Genomic DNA, 18,189 nt, shown 5'->3' with positions numbered 1-18,189 from the left:
CAACCATCACGAGACTGTGACTGAAAAGAAGATTATCTTCTTTTTTTTTTCTTAAACAGATTTAAAGTAAGGGAATTTTCATTTTCACCAGAGTAAAAAAATGTACTACCTGCCTATATGTGTGTGTGTGTGTGTGACTACAAATCCTTCAGGCCATCAAATCAGCTGGTGTTAGTATGTTTTCAATTGTTTAAAGACAAATCCTTGGATGCCAAAACATTTTTTTTTACATTGCCAGTAACCACACTTTAGACAGTATTATAAAACACTATATGGCAAAAAAAATACTTAAATTTCAAGAGTATAATCAATTGTCATTTTTACATTTCATATAATATTTACCCTTACAACCTGAAGGATGACAATCAATACTTTCCTTTAATAGGTACCTGGTGCAGGCAGAAAAATGAGCCCAGGTCTTTCTAAGGACAGAGATCCCTGAAAGTCATGACGTCCACATCAGGCGAGGTCATTTCTCAATAATCACTTACATTATCAAACAAAACCATGGACTGCTCTCTCTACTCCATTTTTCCATGAATAAAAATTAATTAAAATCTTGCATTTATATTTGGCACCAGCATAATACATCCAGATAAAAACGTAACCAAAAAAAAAAAGAGGAGAAACCTGAAAGCTGCTGTGAGCAAAGATGGTATTCAGAAAGCATTTGTCCAAAACTGCACCATTTTTGTCAAGACATTTCAATTGGGACTTTTTTTTTTTTTACATTTTTCTGACCTGAAAACACAGTGATTATGGGCCTAGGACGGTACAGCTGACTGCCTTTATGATAAATTCAACAAAAAACCTGATGCATCCCACAGCCGCTTTGAGGGGGAAAATCTACGCACATTATGATCAACCCTCTCCAAATTTCCTGTTTATATATGGGGGTATCAAAGACAATGAGATCCATGTGATGTAAGCAATCAATACACACAGTGTCCAGCGTGTTTGCCCAACAGCATATCAGGAAAGCAGAAAGGCAACGTGCCGGCGTTAGCCGACTAAATTCTCCAGGTAGGCTGGACAGAAGCTGGGCAAGGTGTTTTACTACAGAACTGCTACTGTCAGTCCCCTGTTGTAGTCTGTTTACACATGATTGTGCTGCCAAACATGACAACAACAGCATCACTAGATTTGCAGATGACACCACAGTGACTGGACTAATAAGCAACAGTGATGAGAGGGCCTATTGATGGGAAGTGGAATATTTAACCATATGGTGCCATGATAACAACCTCCCTCTAAATGTCAATAAGACAGAGAAATCACTGTTGACTTTAGAAAGATCAGAAAAAGTCACATTCCTTTTTCCATCAATGGGTCATCTGTTGAAATTGTGGACAGTTCTAGATTTCTCGGTTTAAACATCACAGACACCCCCACATGGTCTCTAAACACCAACTGCATCCTGAAGAGGCAAAGCAGAGACTGTTTTCTAAGACATCTCAAGAGTTCTGGTATGAGCACCAAAACTCTTATGAACTTTTACGGCAGTACCATGGAGAGTGTCTTGACAGGCTGTATCACAGTGTGGTTTGGCAACCTGACTGCTCAGGACTGCAGACTGCTTGAAAGGACTGTAAAGGCAGCAGCAAAAATCACTGGCATGGGACTACCACAACTTCATAATATTTACACCACTCGCTGCAAAAGGAAAGCCCAAAACATGAAGGACACCAGCCACCCCACTCATGTTCTGTTCTCGCTCCTTCCATCTAAAAAACGTTATCAGAGCATCAAATCACACACCACCCATCTCAGTAATAGTTTTTTCCCACAGGCAGTCAGGTTACTGAACAGCTACCACACCCATATGCACCTTTCATTGTTGTTATAATGTACTGAATATATTGTGTACATAATGTGTACGCTTTAATGATGGACACCAGGGGATCGATAGCATCCTGCATTCAGATGTATGAGAATTCATCTATACTAAGAGTCCCTTTGAAAATTAAAATTTATGTTCTAAACTCCAGTTGTACAGGAGTAAAAACTTACATGCCGATCACTGTATCTCAATTACCCAAAATCTAAATTGAAGGCATATATGGAGACTTGTTTGTAGAGGGATGTTACTTAAATAATTCGTTTTTGCAAATTTGGGGAAGAAACGCTCATTTTAATATCATATTTAATGGCTCCAAGAGAGTTCCTGACTGAACAATGAAGTGTTTTTAAGCTGTTATTTCATGTAATGAATTAATGAATGAATGAATTTCATATAAAATGGAATTATGGTTAAAACATAATACTTAAAGGGAAAGTTCACCGATTTTCAACCTTATCTCTGTCTATCTGTGACAGGGATAGTACATGAAAATAAGATCTGCTGTTGTTCCCGATCGTTTCTGCATCTCTGGAGCAGCAGTGAAACAACAGTTTTTTGTCTTTTTTTTCCGGTTGCCAACTGACATATCGTGACGTCAGTTGGCATCTGGAAAAACTACATGCAGCTGAGCAGGGTTTCTGATACTCTGATCTACTCTAAACAATCTTCAAAAACAAATCCTCACGCTCTCAGCTAAGCTGTTTCCAATGGGGGAAATGACGTCCTACAACACTAGTGCAGAGGATTTTATGGACGATGATAGAGGCACAATGCATTCTGGGACGTGTAGGCGCTGTGGGAAAGACACTGTCAGCAGGAGAACACCGATTTCTCTGTCAATACTGCACATACACAAAACCATCGGTGAAATTTCCCTTTAATCATCCTTTTCAGCCTTGGCCTCATTTTTAAATAAAATATCTAAATAACATAAAAATATGTAAAATTCATGAATATAGTATCTTTGAGCTTCCTTTTCAACTTGCACGTGGGCACCTCTTTCTAATGTATCATACATCAATATTTGCTTAACTGTAGATACCGTCTAGCTACAAAACATCAACCAGCTCTCACTGCTCACGCCTAAACAAGCTTTTTGTCCCAGAGTTGGTATGACTTACTACCTTAAAAAGTCCCCAATTAAACCCTTTTTGTGAGGTGACATCAAAATTACAAAAAGATGCAAAATACTCTGCCTTAATTAGAATGAGTTAAACCTCTCAACGCAGCCAGCGAGTAACTTGTGCATATCCAATTAAACACTGACATACATGCAGGCCTACAATCAATATCAGATGACTACCAGGTGAAAAAATTTTTTCCGCCCTTTTTCTCCCCAGTTGTATTTGGCCAATTACCCTATTTTCTGAGCTGTCCTGGTCGCTGCTCCACCTCCTCTGCTGATCCGGGGAGGGCTGCAGGCTACCACATGCCTCCTCCGATACATGTGGAGTCGCCAGCCGCTTCTTTTCACCTGACGGTGAGGAGTTTTGCCAGGGGGACTTAGCACGTGGGAGGATCACGCTATTCCCCCCAGTTCCCTCTACCCCCTGAACAGGCGCCCCGACCGACCAGAGGAGGCACTAATGCAGCGACCAGGAAACATACTCACATCCGGCTTCCCACCCGCAGACACGGACATTTGTGTCTGTAGGGATGCCCAAACAAGCCAGAGGTAACATGGGGACTCGAACCGGCGATCCCCGTGTTAGGTGAAATCAAATTTGACCAGGAGATAATTTAATGATCAATCAGGACCCTGGGGTTTGGGTTTCAAAGCTTATTCTCACTTGAGTCAGTTTCGTGTTTGTTTCGGTCAGCTTTCAATGTAATGTTTACTGATACTGGTTGGCCACGAAGATGCCACATTAAAACGTACATGATAATTACCTCGACACATTGAGACACACCAAGTGTAAACTGTGTGAAATTTCGCCGGAGACCAGTCTTTATATCGGAACATACACGACGTACAAAATGACAGTGAATCTACAACCACGCTGAAGGTGTCATCATATGTGTTAGGGAACTTAATATTTCCTTTTTTGCCAAATTCTTGGGGTGATTCTCAAACTTTTCTTAACCTGGGAATGATTAAAATGTAATTTTCCATAATTTGCTAAACTTTTCAGACCTGCTTAGGAACCCTTTCTAAGCAAAAACAGCCTGCCTCAAAAAAAAAAAAAAAAAAGCTTACCTAGCAGCTTGGAACTAAAACAGAAAGTACAACCATGGACAAACCAAACCAGCGAAATGCATGTAGAAATGTAGAAATGCATCATGGCTAAATGCTGATCCAAAATACTCAACAGGTCAGGGAGAATGGCTATGAGGTGCCCAAAGAGCTTTAAAAAAAGAAAAAAAAGGCACAAGTTTTTCCCTTCTCCGATAAATCCGTGTAAACATGATTGTTAAGTGTAACTGTGTCTGTGTTTACTCTGAGTGTCTATGTGTGTGTGTGCTTGTGAATACATGTTCACACATATTCTCAATGTACATATGCAACAAAAAAAAAATCTATATAAAATATGCGCTTTGCTATTGTAAGTTTTTTTTCTTCTCCCTCTCGTTTCTCATTGGCCAGGTGAATAAAAAACTGAGTTCTCCATTTCAGGATAGCTAATCGATTCACAGCTGAAACACTTGTCATCCAACAAATCATCGTTCAATTCTAGAGACTTTTAGTCCTCTCAGGGAGTCTCTTCCTTTTATTGAATGTCTGTTGTTAGTATCCCTCATTCTGCAGGAGTCTGCTGGGAACCAAAACCAGAGAGGAATTACATTTTCCTGTACGGTGGCGTGTGATGGGCTAAACAGAGGGAAGTGGGTGGGGGAAGGTATGGCCAAGGAGGGAGTTAGTGGTGCGATGAAGCGGACAATGGGGCAAGCAGAGCAGGCTGGTGTTGGTGGCTCGCCGGTGAGGTTTGGCTGAGGCTCATCTCACCGGGAGGGACGTAGAGGTAGATAAGGCTAAAGACTGTGGCAGCTGCAGTGGAAACAGCAGATCCAAGGACGGCGTCATAGGTGGAGGAGGCCAGCTTGGTGTCACTGGTTGGTGGCTGCAGCTGAAAGAAAGGATGAGGCGTAGCTAGGTGTAGCGAAGTCACCCTAACCTGAGACATTCTGAGCCACGAACAATCTCACCTGGAGGCCAAATACACTTTCCTGGCCACAACAAATGTCGACCATATGATGCTGGGGCTGTCTTGGGGTACAGGCCTAAACCTGGGGCTTAGGAGGAGGTTTAAAGATGGGGAGTATTGTACTCCTCTGTGTAGTTGAGGTGTCTTCTAGGGGTCTGGTGGGTCAAGGCTTTGCAGGAAGTACCAAGGACAAGAATGAGACTGGGGGATCAGATGGGGAGGTCACAAAGACTGGGGGCTGAGTTGGGGGGAGCAAGCTAGGGCCTGGGGCCCAAGCAGGGTTCAAGAGCAGGGCAGGATTTAAGGCATTGTTTCACAGCTTAAGGCAGTCACTTCTGATGAAACAGCAGGGGCTTGACGCTGCCATCTTTAAATTTTGGTATCTGGTTAGTGATGATCTCTGCTAGCATTTCAGGGAACTCCACGCTGAGGGTCTTGTTGATGAAGGTGTAGAAACAGATCTGAAGAAGACCCTCCACCATCTGGTGGATAAAGACAGATAGATGAGGGACAGACAGTCAAAAAGACCAACGGCCAAATAGAGAGGAGATGGACAAAGACGAACACACAGAGATGCAAAGAAAGACCCTTAGTTATAAGAAGCCTGTTTTGAATTTGAGGGTTTTTTTTGCCCCCCCCCTTTTCTCCCCAATTGTACCAGGCCAATCACCCCGTTCTCTGAGCCATCCTGGTCGCTGTTCCAGTCCTCCGCTGATCCGGGGAGGGCTGCAGACTACCACATGTCTCCTCCAATAAACGTGGAGTGACCAGCTGCTTCTTTTCACCTGACAGTGAGGAATTTCGCCAGGGGGATGTAGCGCATGGGAGGATCACACTATTCCCCCCAGGTCCCCCTCACCCCCAAATAGGTGCCCCGATTGAATAGAGGAGGCACAAGTGCAGCGACCAGGACATATCCCCACATCCGGCTCCCCACCTGCAGACATGGCCATTGTGTCTGTAGGGACATCTGACCAAGCCGGAGGTAACACAGGGATTTGAACCGGCATTCCCTGTGTTGGTAGGCAATGGAATAGACCACTATGCTACCCGGACACCCTTTGAATTTCAGTTTTATTCAAATTGGCCACAAGTTGAATCCATCTATTAAAACTTGATGAATCAACTGTTTTTAAAAACAGCATATATCATGCAGCAAACCAGAATTCACGGTGCCCTGTAGGAACACATGAAAAGTCAAATAAAATGACTGGCAATTACCAGTGCAAAGGATGATTCAATTTAATGCAATCCATTGTCATTAAAAACAATGTGCAGGCACATGTTAAAAATGAAATAAGGGCTGTGGCTTTGCCAAACAGTGCAAGACAGACACAGACAAATACAGCAAACACAGTATAAGATATACTCAAATGGTGATAAATGTGTCTATGTGTATGTGTGTGTGTGTGTGTGTGTGTGTGAGAGAGAGAGAGAGAGAAGCAGTGATTGTGAATCGATATTATTGAACCGAGTTATCATTTATTCTGGCTTTTACATTAGTCAGCATGATAACTGGGGGCTCTTCAGACTTTTTGGATGCAGACAGTCAATACAAACCACATGGCCATTGTAGCAAATAATACCCAATAATGATGCAGAAATTAGATCCTTACTGGTACAATGAAGCTGTGAAGTGAAAGGATCTCCAACAGGATCCATATGTAAAGCAAACTTGCTGCGTCTAGTGTTTGAATGTCCCAGAAATGTTAGTGTGTGTTTTCATACCGTGTGTGTGTGTGTGTGTGTGTGTGTGTGTGTGTGTGTGTGTGTGTGTGTGTGTGTGTGTATATATATATATATATCAAGAGACTCCAATTGGTCCAGAACGCATCCCCCCAACTTTTAACTTCCACCAAATCCTGGCACCACATCACCCCCGTCCTAAAAGACCTCCACTGGCTACCCATCTCCCATCGGATCAATTACAAAATCCTGGTTCTTACTTATAAAGCCCTTGACAAACTGGCTCCCCCATACCTCACCGACCTCCTCTCCCCCTACCAACCCTCTCAGTCCCTCAGATCCAACTCAGCCTCCCTTCTCTCTACCCTCAGGTCCAACCTCTGCGGCTTTGGTGACTGAGCTTTCTCCAGGGCAGCTCCCAGGCTCTGGAACTCACTCCCCCAAATCATTAGAGACTCAGAATCCCTCCCACTCTTCCAATCCCGTCTCAAGACACACCTTTTCTCCATTGCCTTCTCATGCCTCCCCCCCCGTCCGCTCATCCACCCCTGGTCTGGGGCAGGCTGGGGACCGAGCGCTCGACCTGCTCCGCCCCTCAACTCCCTCCCAAACTCCCTCCCCAAGCGCATCGGACACTGCTGCAGTCTGCCCTCATTCAGATTATTGGTCGGGACTCACCTCTTCAGACTTCATCTGTTATTTATGTGATTTATGATGTTTGTTTTTCTTTCCCTTTTGTATCTGTCCAAGTCGGAGAGTACTGCTGGTGTCGTGTGTGGCTGCCGCTTCTCCCTCATGTAGGCCCCCTTCCCATCCAACCCTGTATGTCTGTGTTATGTTTATCTGTCGTCTTGTTTCAGCCCGTTTACGACTTTGAGTATTAGAAAAGTGCTATATAAGTTTAATTTATTATTTTGTATTATTTTTATTATATGCTTTTGTGTATATATCTCAATGGTGTGTGTGTGTGTGTGCGTGTGTGCGTGTGCGCAAGTCCTAACCTCTTGCATGGAGTCCAGTAGTTTGGTGAGCTGGTAGAAGCGTTGCCAGTTCTGACTGGAGCTCTCCTCTCTCTTGACAATGGCTTTTCCCAACTCCTTTATATAAGTCATCCTGATCTCATCAAACACCGCCTGGCTCTTCAGACCATCCTTCGGTACTGCACACAAACAAGCAAATATCAGTCTTCATGTTAGCTGGTAATCGCCGGTTTGCAGCCATTACATGATTATATAATACCCCACTGTTTCTTAGGTTACACATCCATTTGTTATAGCCAACCTTTAGTCCAAAATTGGTGCCAAAACACTGGTAAGCTACAACATGAAATTATATCTGCCCAGTAATCCCTTGAAGGTTTTTCTGGGATAAAAGACGTGTACATACATAGATATATACCTATAGATCTATAAATCATACATATTCTTATCTTGCGCTCCAATCAAGTTCTAACCATTTCCTTTGTTTCTCTCCTTAGGTTACAAATCCATTCCCACCCCACTCTGTTTTTCTCTAGATACATGATTGCATCCAGGTTTTCATAACTGCCCCTGCTGTGGGCAGGTAGGTAAGTAGAGAGAATAAATCCTGATTCATTCTCAAACACGTTATTAGTGTGTATCTGCACATAATCATTGTGTGATTATTGTTCTTCCACACCTAACTACGATGGGTATGGAAAAACAGTGTAAATCAATTTGTCTTCATTTTGCCGAAGTCACCCTAGGACCCCAATATGGAACCCCCATCACACACATACACACAGGTCCCAAATATAGCTAGATAGTTCCAAAAAAAAATAGTTCAGAAAGAAGAATTTAGGTGGGATACTTGGAGTCTAACTAGACTGAGCAGCATAGAGAAAACACCAAAATACTGTGTTCTGGTATACATGCACAAGTGCATATGCCCAAACACACACACACACACACACAAACATGTACTGACAAACACACACACACACACACACACACACACACACACACACACACACACACACACACACACCACTTCTAGCCAGCCTGATGAGGGCAATGGAAACTATGCAAAACCACAGGCAACATCAATGGCTGCCATGCAGAGCATCTGATGTGGCTCAGATGAAGGTCTGGGATTAACACAGACCTAAAGAAAAACAAAAACTTATCCATGTATATTACAAAACAAACACAGAATTCTCACCCTACTGGTCAACACTTGTAGCCACATTTGGTTGACAAACAAACAAACAAACAAAAATATAGTTGTGATAATCGCAATGTCTAACTCGTGGCATGCCAACACCCACTCCTTCCATATTCGTCTCAGTCCTATGGCTAGCTAAGCAGGAGCCCTGGCCTCCAGCCCAGGCAAAACCACAATTACCGTACCACAGATCATGCAAAGCCACACAGGGCAGCTCAGGATAAATCACTGTCCTATTTACATATTCAAATAGATGGCAGATATCCCAATACAAGCAGTAACCCGCCTTTGCTCTGAGTGTTTGCTAGCTTTACCCTGAGACAATTTTTTTTTTGTGTAGCGAAAAACAGATTTTATCTTAAGTTTCACACATACACACACACACACACACACACACACATATAGAAATATATATCAACACGGATACAAGAAAAAACACAGATACAGGATCTGCTCCTCATTTGTCGAGCACCCGCAACACCATTGACGGTTTTGGAAAAAAATGCTACATATATATATATATATATATTCCTGCCACACACCGATGCAATTGTTTTCAACTAACAATGTAAGTGTTGCTATATATACACACATTGTTTACACTTATGATTTATGACAGCTCTGGGTGTGTGTTATCACTGGAGAAGATAGTCTATGTTGTGGTATAGTAATTATTTCTATCTCATGCAACACTTGTTGGAGCTGTCTGGCTTGGCAGCTCAGCCACTAGCAAGTTGACAAAAAAAAAAAAATCAAATTGTCCCCTTGCAGACTGTAAAGCATGATATAATTAGCATCTGTTTGTGTGTGCAGGTGAATGAATGTATCCCATGTACATGAGCGTGCAAGAGAACAGTCGCCAAGCCAAGTCATAACATAGCTGCCCTGATAGCACATACAAACTCAAACAGCAATCAGGTGATATTTGCTTCAAGATACAAAAATACCCCTGCTCAGCATGGAAATCTTGTTTCTTCCAAATAGCAATCAAACCATCCCGAAGTATATCCTGTCTTCAATCACTCATTTGGAGTAAAAGAGAAAGAAAGCTGCTTTCCTGGATTTAATTTTCAGGCCACCACAGCTCAAGTGTTCAGAACTAAAACAAAATGTTGGTTTTGTAATGGTTTTTCATGAAGTTTTGTGTTATTCTGAGGGCCATTTAAGATGGCGATAAATACACAGCTAAAGGAGCAGCCTGCTGTGACATTTTCTCTCTCTCCAGGAGCTGCAGTTGCAAATCATTTTAAATATCATGTAAATGCCTTGAAATAGTGTTGCTGGAAAGCAGTACATTTTCAAAAGTTGTGGCACTTGACTGCTCAAGCGTGGCTGAAACCACATCCATGGCAGTGGGAGTTATTTGCTCCTCCGCTACCTTGTTTGGTTTTTCGACATTTTGCAATAGGCAACGTGTTATGAGGCAATCTGGGCACCAGTGCTTGAAGTGGACTGCTATTCAACGGTTCACCATATCAGCCTTCCTTGCTCTTATATAGGGGTACCGCTACTTCTCATAAGTACAAAGGAGTATTAGGGCCGTTTTTGTTTTTTTTGAGGGATAAAATCGAAATTTGAGAATGTGAGAAAGTCTTTTAAGCTATTTCCCAATTTTATAACAAAGGTATGTTCAAAATTCAAAATGGTCCAGGAAGAATTCATTTGTGCATTAATTTCATGTGTTTATTTTCTAAAAGCCCCCCTCTCCCATTTTCTTCCTAATTGTATCTGGCCAATTACCCCATTCTTCTGAGCTGTCCCGGTCACTGCTCCACCCCCTCTGCCAATCCGGGGAGGGCTGCAGACTACCATGTCTCCTCCGATACATGTGGAGTCACCAGCTGCGTCTTCTCACCCGACAGTGAGGAGTTTCACCAGGGGGACGTAGTGCGTGGGAGGATCACACTATTCCCCCCAGTCCCCGAACAGGTGCCCCAACTGATCAGAGGAGGCGCTATTGCAGTGACCAGGACACATACCCACATCTGGCTTCCCACCCGCAGACACAGCCAATTGTGTCTGTAGGGATGCTCGACCTAGCCGGAGGTAACACGGGGATTTGAACCAGCGATTCCCGTGTTGATAGGCAACGGATGTGCATAACTGTAGTCTGCGGCAGTCATACCAGTTTCCAGTTTATTGTATGCTATCGTCAATGGCGTATTGGTTGTGATGCCTACTAGATTTACCATGGATAAATGTCAATGACGTGTACATAATTACAAGGGTGAGTAATTAAGCTTATATTCTAGCCTAGTTTATAGCCTAGCTTGGTGTCTGCGAACTTGTTTTTCTTCGTAGAGTTTGTAATTACTCACCCTTGACATTGTGGATGTAACTTGACATGTAAAACTTGAAACCTTTCACCCATTTGCTGGTGGTTGCAGGTGAAAGTGCGTCGAAAATTCTGTACACGTCGTTGACATTTATCCGTGGTAAATCTTGTAGGCATCGCGAACAATATGCCATTGATGATAGCATATGGCAATAAACTGGAAACTGGTATGACTGCCGCGGTCAAAACCGGAAGTCAACGGACTACAGTTATGCACAGAGCAGACAGACTCCCACACCACCCGACACCCTTTTCTAAAAGTTTTTTGCTCGTAACTTAACATTTAGATGGAAACATGGATGATTTTCAAAAGAAGTTTTAAAAATTTAATTGGCTGATGTCACTGGAGGGGGTATATAGTATTTGTAAATCAACTTGCTTGAACTATAATCTTTCTTAAATTGCTTTTCCCCAACATCTCAATGTTTTCGCAAATGCCTGATACTTGAGGATTATATTTCATTTATTGAATAAAAAGTTAAACAATTACGCTGATACAGGTTTAGTTGTGCATGTGTCTTTTGGTTATAGCAGGGCCCTGAAATGGTTTAGTGTGTTACAATGTAATAAGAAAACATGCATGGCAAAACAACATGGCGGCCATCAGAAGTGTTCTCTCATTGACTATAATTGAGTGTTTGTTATGGTTAGGCTTTTCTTTTTTCATAATTTTCATCTTTGTTAAATAGGACAGTGAACATAGATAAGAAATGTGGGGTTGATGGAGGGGAAGACAGGCAGTACAAATCCTACACTAGATTTAAACTGAAGATGTGGCAACCCTGTCTACACGCTGATCTGTTTCAGGTACCAGGATATCCTAAATGGTATTTAATCCAGAATGATTTGCACTCAGAACTGATAAGAAACACCGGTTCAGTTTGTCATAATGCTTTGTACTCCATTACCTGTACTCAGCAGTAACAGGACCTTCATGCACAGGTACTCATCGTAGGACACCTGCAGTCTGACGAACTCATTAGAGATCTTCAGCATCTGCTCACACTGGTCTGTCATGAAGGGCAGCTTCATGCGTTCCCTGGGGGCAGACAGAGAGGAAGCAGGGGAAGAAATTGAGAAGTGGGGGCAGACAATGAGTGATACATGAGGGGGGAAGGACAAAGGAAAGACGTGGGTAGAGAAGATTACAAGGAATTCAAAACGAAAGCAGAGCATGAAGGCAGAGAGGATGAAAGCTAAAATCGATGTGGGAGGGGGAAAAGTATGTAGAGATAGAGGAGAATGGGGATTAAAGTGGTGGAGGCAAGGAAAGGGGGCAGGGCAAACAAAGGCAGATTAAACTTAAAAAAGCTCATTCAACAAATTTGCTACTCTGTTTTCAGCCAACAAATATGGCAGAGGAAGTGGCTATGAACCAGCAGGCAGAGACATCATGAAATGAGCTCTCCAGGGCTCTCACGACCTAATTCCAGCAGAACACAGAAGCACATTACTGCCTGGTACTAAAATTAATACAGTGTACACTTCAGCCAGCCTCTGGTTCTGATCCGATACCTCTGCCCGTTACATGTGCCAGTGTTACTGGCAGAGATCTTTTAACCTCCCCCCGCTTTTTCTCCTCAATTGTACTTGGCCAATTACCCCGTTCTCTGAGCCATCCTGGTCACTGCTCCACCCCTTCTGCCGATCTGGGGAGGGCTGCAGACTACCACATGCCTCCTCCAATACATGTGGAGTCGCCCGCTGCTTCTTTTCACCTGACAGTGAGGAATTTTGCCAGAGGGATGTAGTATGTGGGAGGATCACACTATTCCCCCCAGTTCCCCCTTCCCCCTGACCGACCAGAGGAGGTGGTAGTGCAGCGATCAGGACACATACCCACATCTGGCTTCCCACCCACAGACACGGCCAATTGTGTCTGTAGGGACACCCAACCAAGCCAGAGGTAACACGGGGATTCGAACCAGCGATCCCTATATTGGTAGGCAATGGAATAGACCGCCATGCCACCCAGACGCCTAATCTTTTAACCTTTAATACGTGCCTATGTATTTACTTCCCTCTCATTGGTTTTACCTCCTTATAGCACCTCATTCTGACCACTTGCCTCATGATTTAAATTGAAGAGAATGTTTTTGTAACACTTCCAAAAGGGACTTTAACAGCCAAAGCACAGAGCACCAGAAATTAAAAAGCATTTCATTTGTGGAGGAAGAAATGGGAAAAACAAAAAAGCACCCCACTTTAAATTGGAATTTTATGGGGACTTATCCAAGTATCTATTCAGGGTTACAAGCCAAAGGGGAACTCCCTTAAAGACACAGAAACACTGAGGCTAACAGCATTGTCAGTCATGCTCATATGAGTCCATGGAGAAAACCATTTCTCTCCATGGTGATGGTGGGTTATGATCTCAGTGGTTTGTTAGTATTCACTCTGTCAGAAGATCTCTGTTGAAAATGCTGGAATTTGCACCAAGGGCCTAATAAATGAGGGGAACGCCTCATTTATCTTTTACTGTGGGGACTCTTGCTAAAAAGGCTTGTGGAAACCAGGGATTCTTTTCTGCACGACTAGTTTCCCAAGCCACTAGTTTATATGGTAATTAACTAATGCTGAGAATGATATACGTAACACATTTAGTGTGGTTTCACAATACAGTGAAGATGTACTCTTCTCTTCGCCTTAGCAATTGAACCGCTCTCTATAGAGCTCAAGGCCTCACCCCATTTTCGACGTATCGCACGCTATGGAGTTGAGCATAGCAGATGATCTTTTGCTCTTTACAACAAATCCAATGTCTTCCATCAACCAATTGAATCTATCCTAAGGGACTTTGGATCATTTTCAGGTTACAAACTAAATTTTCAGAAAAGTGAATGTTTCCCAATCAATACTTGGGCTCAAAAAAAAAAAAAAATCAAAGTGTTCAATTTATTTTTGTCCGTCTAAGCAAGGCTTTAAATATCTGGGTATCAAGATTACCCGCACACTGCCCTCTCTTTTTGAAGCCAACTTTGTCCCATTAGTAGCCAACATGAAATCAGACTTGTAGTGTCAGAGCACTCTACCCCTTTCACTCTCAGGAAAAGTGTAATGCATTAAGATGAACATCTTACCCAAGTTTCTGTAGGTTTTTCCAATGCCTGCCTCTATTTCTACTCAAGTCTTATTTTCGCACATTAGATCTGGCAATAACTACATTTATGTGGGGGGGGGGCTTCCTAGAATCAGTAAAGTTATTTCACAGAGACCAAGGAACTGTGACGGTCTTGCGCGCCCTAAATTTATACATTATTACTGGATTGCCAACGTACAAAAATGTATTTATTGGTTAAAAACCCCCTGAGACTAATTGGTGCAACCTAGAGGTGCAATCATGCCATTCACCCCCCCTGTCTGCACCGGTTTATTCCTCACTCCCTCTATCTCCCTCCCGCCACTCCTCAAACTTTTTGGTGCTGTCCACTTTAAAATGACGGATACAGTTCCACCGTCATTTTCCTCAACGTCAAGCCTGGAGCCTATTAGCAATAACCACTTAGTCTGCTCCTGAGAGTAAAGGTTGAGTCCAAAATGGAAAGAGTAAATGAGTATAAATTATTTCAAAGGCCTGTGTGATGGTGATGTTTTGTCTGTCTTTGACTCTTTATGTCTTAAATTTAGTTTGCCACGTTCAAATGTGTTCCGTTATCCTCAGGTCCGTCATTTCATATGTACTAAGTTTGATTCCTTTCCCAGGCCCCCTCAAGAGTCATTATGGGAGAACCTTTTTAAGCTTTCTCCTACTCAGAAGGGGCTTGTATCTGAAATTTATCAAAACACCATGTCTTTGAACAGTGACAGAGTCCCCAAGTCAAAATCCAAATGGGAGGGGGGGGGGAATGGAACTGGCAGAGGACTGGTGGGAAATGGCATTAGATAGGGAGAATTCTTGATCATTCTTTGCTTGACTCAATTTGATCCAGCTAAAAGTGGTGCACAGAGCCCACCTCATTAAATCTAAAATGCATGAAATTCACCCTAATTCTGATCCCAAATGTGATCGTTGCAGCAGCTTACAAGCAGATCTTTCACATATGTTCTGGTCTTGCCCAAAGCTTGGAACATATTAGTCTTCGATTTTCGATGTATTCTCAACGCTGTTAAATAACAATGTACAGCCTTGCTTGTTACTGGCCATTTTCGGGGTGCCAGCGGAGCCTCTCCCTTGCAATTCCAACGAGGTTGACATGATTGCTTTCGTAACACATGTAGCCAGACGATGAATACTCCTAACCTGGAAATCACTTACCTCCCCCCTATTCTCTGCCTGGTTGAAAGATGTGATGTCGTTTTTGCATCTAGAAAAGATAAAGTTTGCACTTACAGGGTCTAGCAAGCACTTTTAAAAAAAAGTGGCAACCCTTTGTCTTCTACTTTAATGGCTTATCTGTTCTTCCTCCTGACTGATTACCTGTTTCTACATGATATTATCGGCCTGTAGCACACCCTGATCAATGTACTCCTTGACCCCATGGCCAAATATAAACAAGTTGAAGCAGTGTTATTTTTTTAATTTTTATTTTACTTTAATTTGTCTTATTTTATTATCTATTTACTTTTCTTGTCCACTTTTTTTTCCTGACCATCTACTTATTCACTCTATTGTTGATATTATTGTATTGCTTGTCATTGGTTATCACTGTCTTCCAGGGGCTGGGTGGGTAAAAGAAAATATAAAAAATGGTAACCTGTAAACTCGTTATTGTGTTTATTGTTTGTCGGTGTATTCTGCGACCAGAGACCTTCCGGGCTACCACAGCCATTCAAACTATTTGAATGTCAAATCATTTCACATTTATGATACAAAATTACTCACTTCGTCAGCACTGGGCACGCACGCACTGATGAGTGAATCCAGAAAGACACTAATAAAGTTTGACTGACAGCCTGAATAAAAAAGTGCAAATTAAGCTAGCAACTGATTAAATAAATGTCAGTGAAAGAAAATACTAGTCACATAATATTAAAACCGGTCATGATTACCAAGCTCACAGCACTAATAGCCTCAGTCGCAAACCCGCCGTCCACCCTTTTCCTTTTATTTTTTTATGGAGAGTACTCGTGTTTGTAGCTATAGCGTTATAAAGCTTAGTGGTTATTCTTCAATAAGCCCTGTGATGGTCTGGCAGCCTGTCCAGGGTGTCTCCCCGCCTGCTGCCCCAATCAATGACTGCTGCGATAGGCTCCAGCGTCCCCGCGACCCTGGGGATAGGCAGTTTGGATAATGGATGGATGAACATAATATTAATAATAAAATTAAAGCCACATTAATGGCATTGCCTTAACACTGTTTAAACTGTATTTTGTAATGACAAAATGAAGGTGTGTGGTGATACACAATTGAGGTCAGATTCACCAGGGGCTGCTGCTCCTTTAAGGCAGACGTTCAGAGTGCTGACGTAGGCACTGCTTAGATTTTCTGGGGTGGAGCCATGTTTGCAGCAGCCTAGCGGTTAGCTGGTTGGCACGAGAGATTGCGCTGTATCGGTGTCGTTTTGTGTGGCGAGTAAACGGAATTGACTCGACTCGATCTCTCCGTCTCCTCATTCCTGCACTTCCACAGGTGTTTTGTTTTGCTTCAGTACTGATGTAGGCTTACTAGGTTTAATATCTATACATGCACAACAATATAGCTAGCATGCTGATCACTACACAATGACAGTGTAAAAGAATTTGCATCATTGTCCTGCCAGGCAATGTTGTTTGGTGGTATCAAATTACAGCAAGAGCTCTGGTCAATTAGCCTCACGCAAGTCACACAACATGATAGTGGAGGATTTACAACACACAATAAGGGAGGCCAGCAGCCCCCTCTGGTGGTGAAAGCAGTAACACCGCTTACCAAGAGTATCTAAAGTGGTTTGTCCACAGTAAATATATCACTGGCGTTAGAACATATCCATAAACTTGAGTATCGCTATATTATGTTTCATGATACTGTATCGATTCTTAAAAACACTGTCGAGTTTTAATTAATAGTTTACATGCAAAGATTCGTGACAGACAGTGGTTCGTTTTGTGTTATGCGTAAACCCCAACCGTTAGATGGCAGTGTTGTAATCTATCTCCGGCTATTTGACTCTTCCACTCCAACATAACATAAACTGAGACAGGAATTAGTGTAACCAAGAAAAAACACAGGCCTATGAAATAGGAATATATCACCTTGCTTACAGTATCACAATATATTGTAACGTGCACGGATAAATAGACTTGCTAGCCCTTGGCTAATGGGTCAGACCCTTTAGTCGACTGGTTAACATTGTCGTCTGTGGTGCGGGAGATCCGGGTTCGCGTCCTGGCTGCGGCAGTTCCCAGACTGCCCCCCGAATTCGGTACAATTTTGACTTGTAATCCCTGTGTTGTGATACGTACCGTATCACTAGATTATTGCCAATACATAGTGGGTGGGTATTTCCATTCATTCATGTATTACTTTCAATTAAGGGAAAAGGCTATTTTAGCTAAATAAAGAGATCATATAATATATTGATTTTCTCTGTCTTCACTGTGTATATATACACTCACCGGCCACTTTATTAGGCACACCTGTCCAACTGCTTGTTAACGCAAATTTCTAATCAGCCAATCACATGGCAGCAACTCAATGCATTTAGGCATGTAGACATGGTCAAGACGATCTGCTGCAGTCCAAACCGAGCATCAGAATAGGGAAGAAAGGTGATTTAAGTGACTTTGAACGTGGCATGGTTGTTGGTGCCAGACGGGCTGGTCTGAGTATTTCAGAAACTGCTGATCTACTGGGATTTTCACGCACAACCATCTCTAGGGTTTACAGAGAATGGTCCGAAAAAGAGAAAATATCCAGTGAGCAGCAGTTCTGTGGGCGAAAATGCCTTGTTGAGGCCAGAGGTCAGAGGAGAATGGCCAGACTGGTTCAAGCTGACAGAAAGGCAACAGTAACTCAAATAACCACTCATTACAACCGAGGTATGCAGAAGAGCATCTCTGAATGCACAACACGTCGAACCTTG

The 18,189-nt window shown here is 42.7% G+C and overlaps 1 protein-coding gene across 1 annotated transcript in view; it reads right to left on the bottom strand.

Moving 5' to 3' along the window:
* Positions 1-5,129: 5,129 nt before the first annotated feature.
* LOC130116877 (glucocorticoid receptor-like) overlaps positions 5,130-18,189 on the bottom strand; it is a 159,427-nt gene continuing 146,367 nt past the window's right edge. The window contains exons 6-8 of the mRNA XM_056284965.1: positions 12,097-12,227; positions 7,671-7,828; positions 5,130-5,465 (exon numbers count right to left, since the gene is read on the bottom strand). Coding sequence (XP_056140940.1) covers positions 5,313-5,465; positions 7,671-7,828; positions 12,097-12,227 — 442 coding nt within the window. The 3' untranslated portion in view covers positions 5,130-5,312. The remainder of the gene's footprint in view (positions 5,466-7,670; positions 7,829-12,096; positions 12,228-18,189) is intronic.

This window comes from Lampris incognitus, chromosome 8, assembly GCF_029633865.1.
Source record: "Lampris incognitus isolate fLamInc1 chromosome 8, fLamInc1.hap2, whole genome shotgun sequence".
NCBI lineage: Eukaryota > Metazoa > Chordata > Actinopteri > Lampriformes > Lampridae > Lampris > Lampris incognitus.
This window is presented reverse-complemented; position numbering and strand designations above follow the sequence as displayed.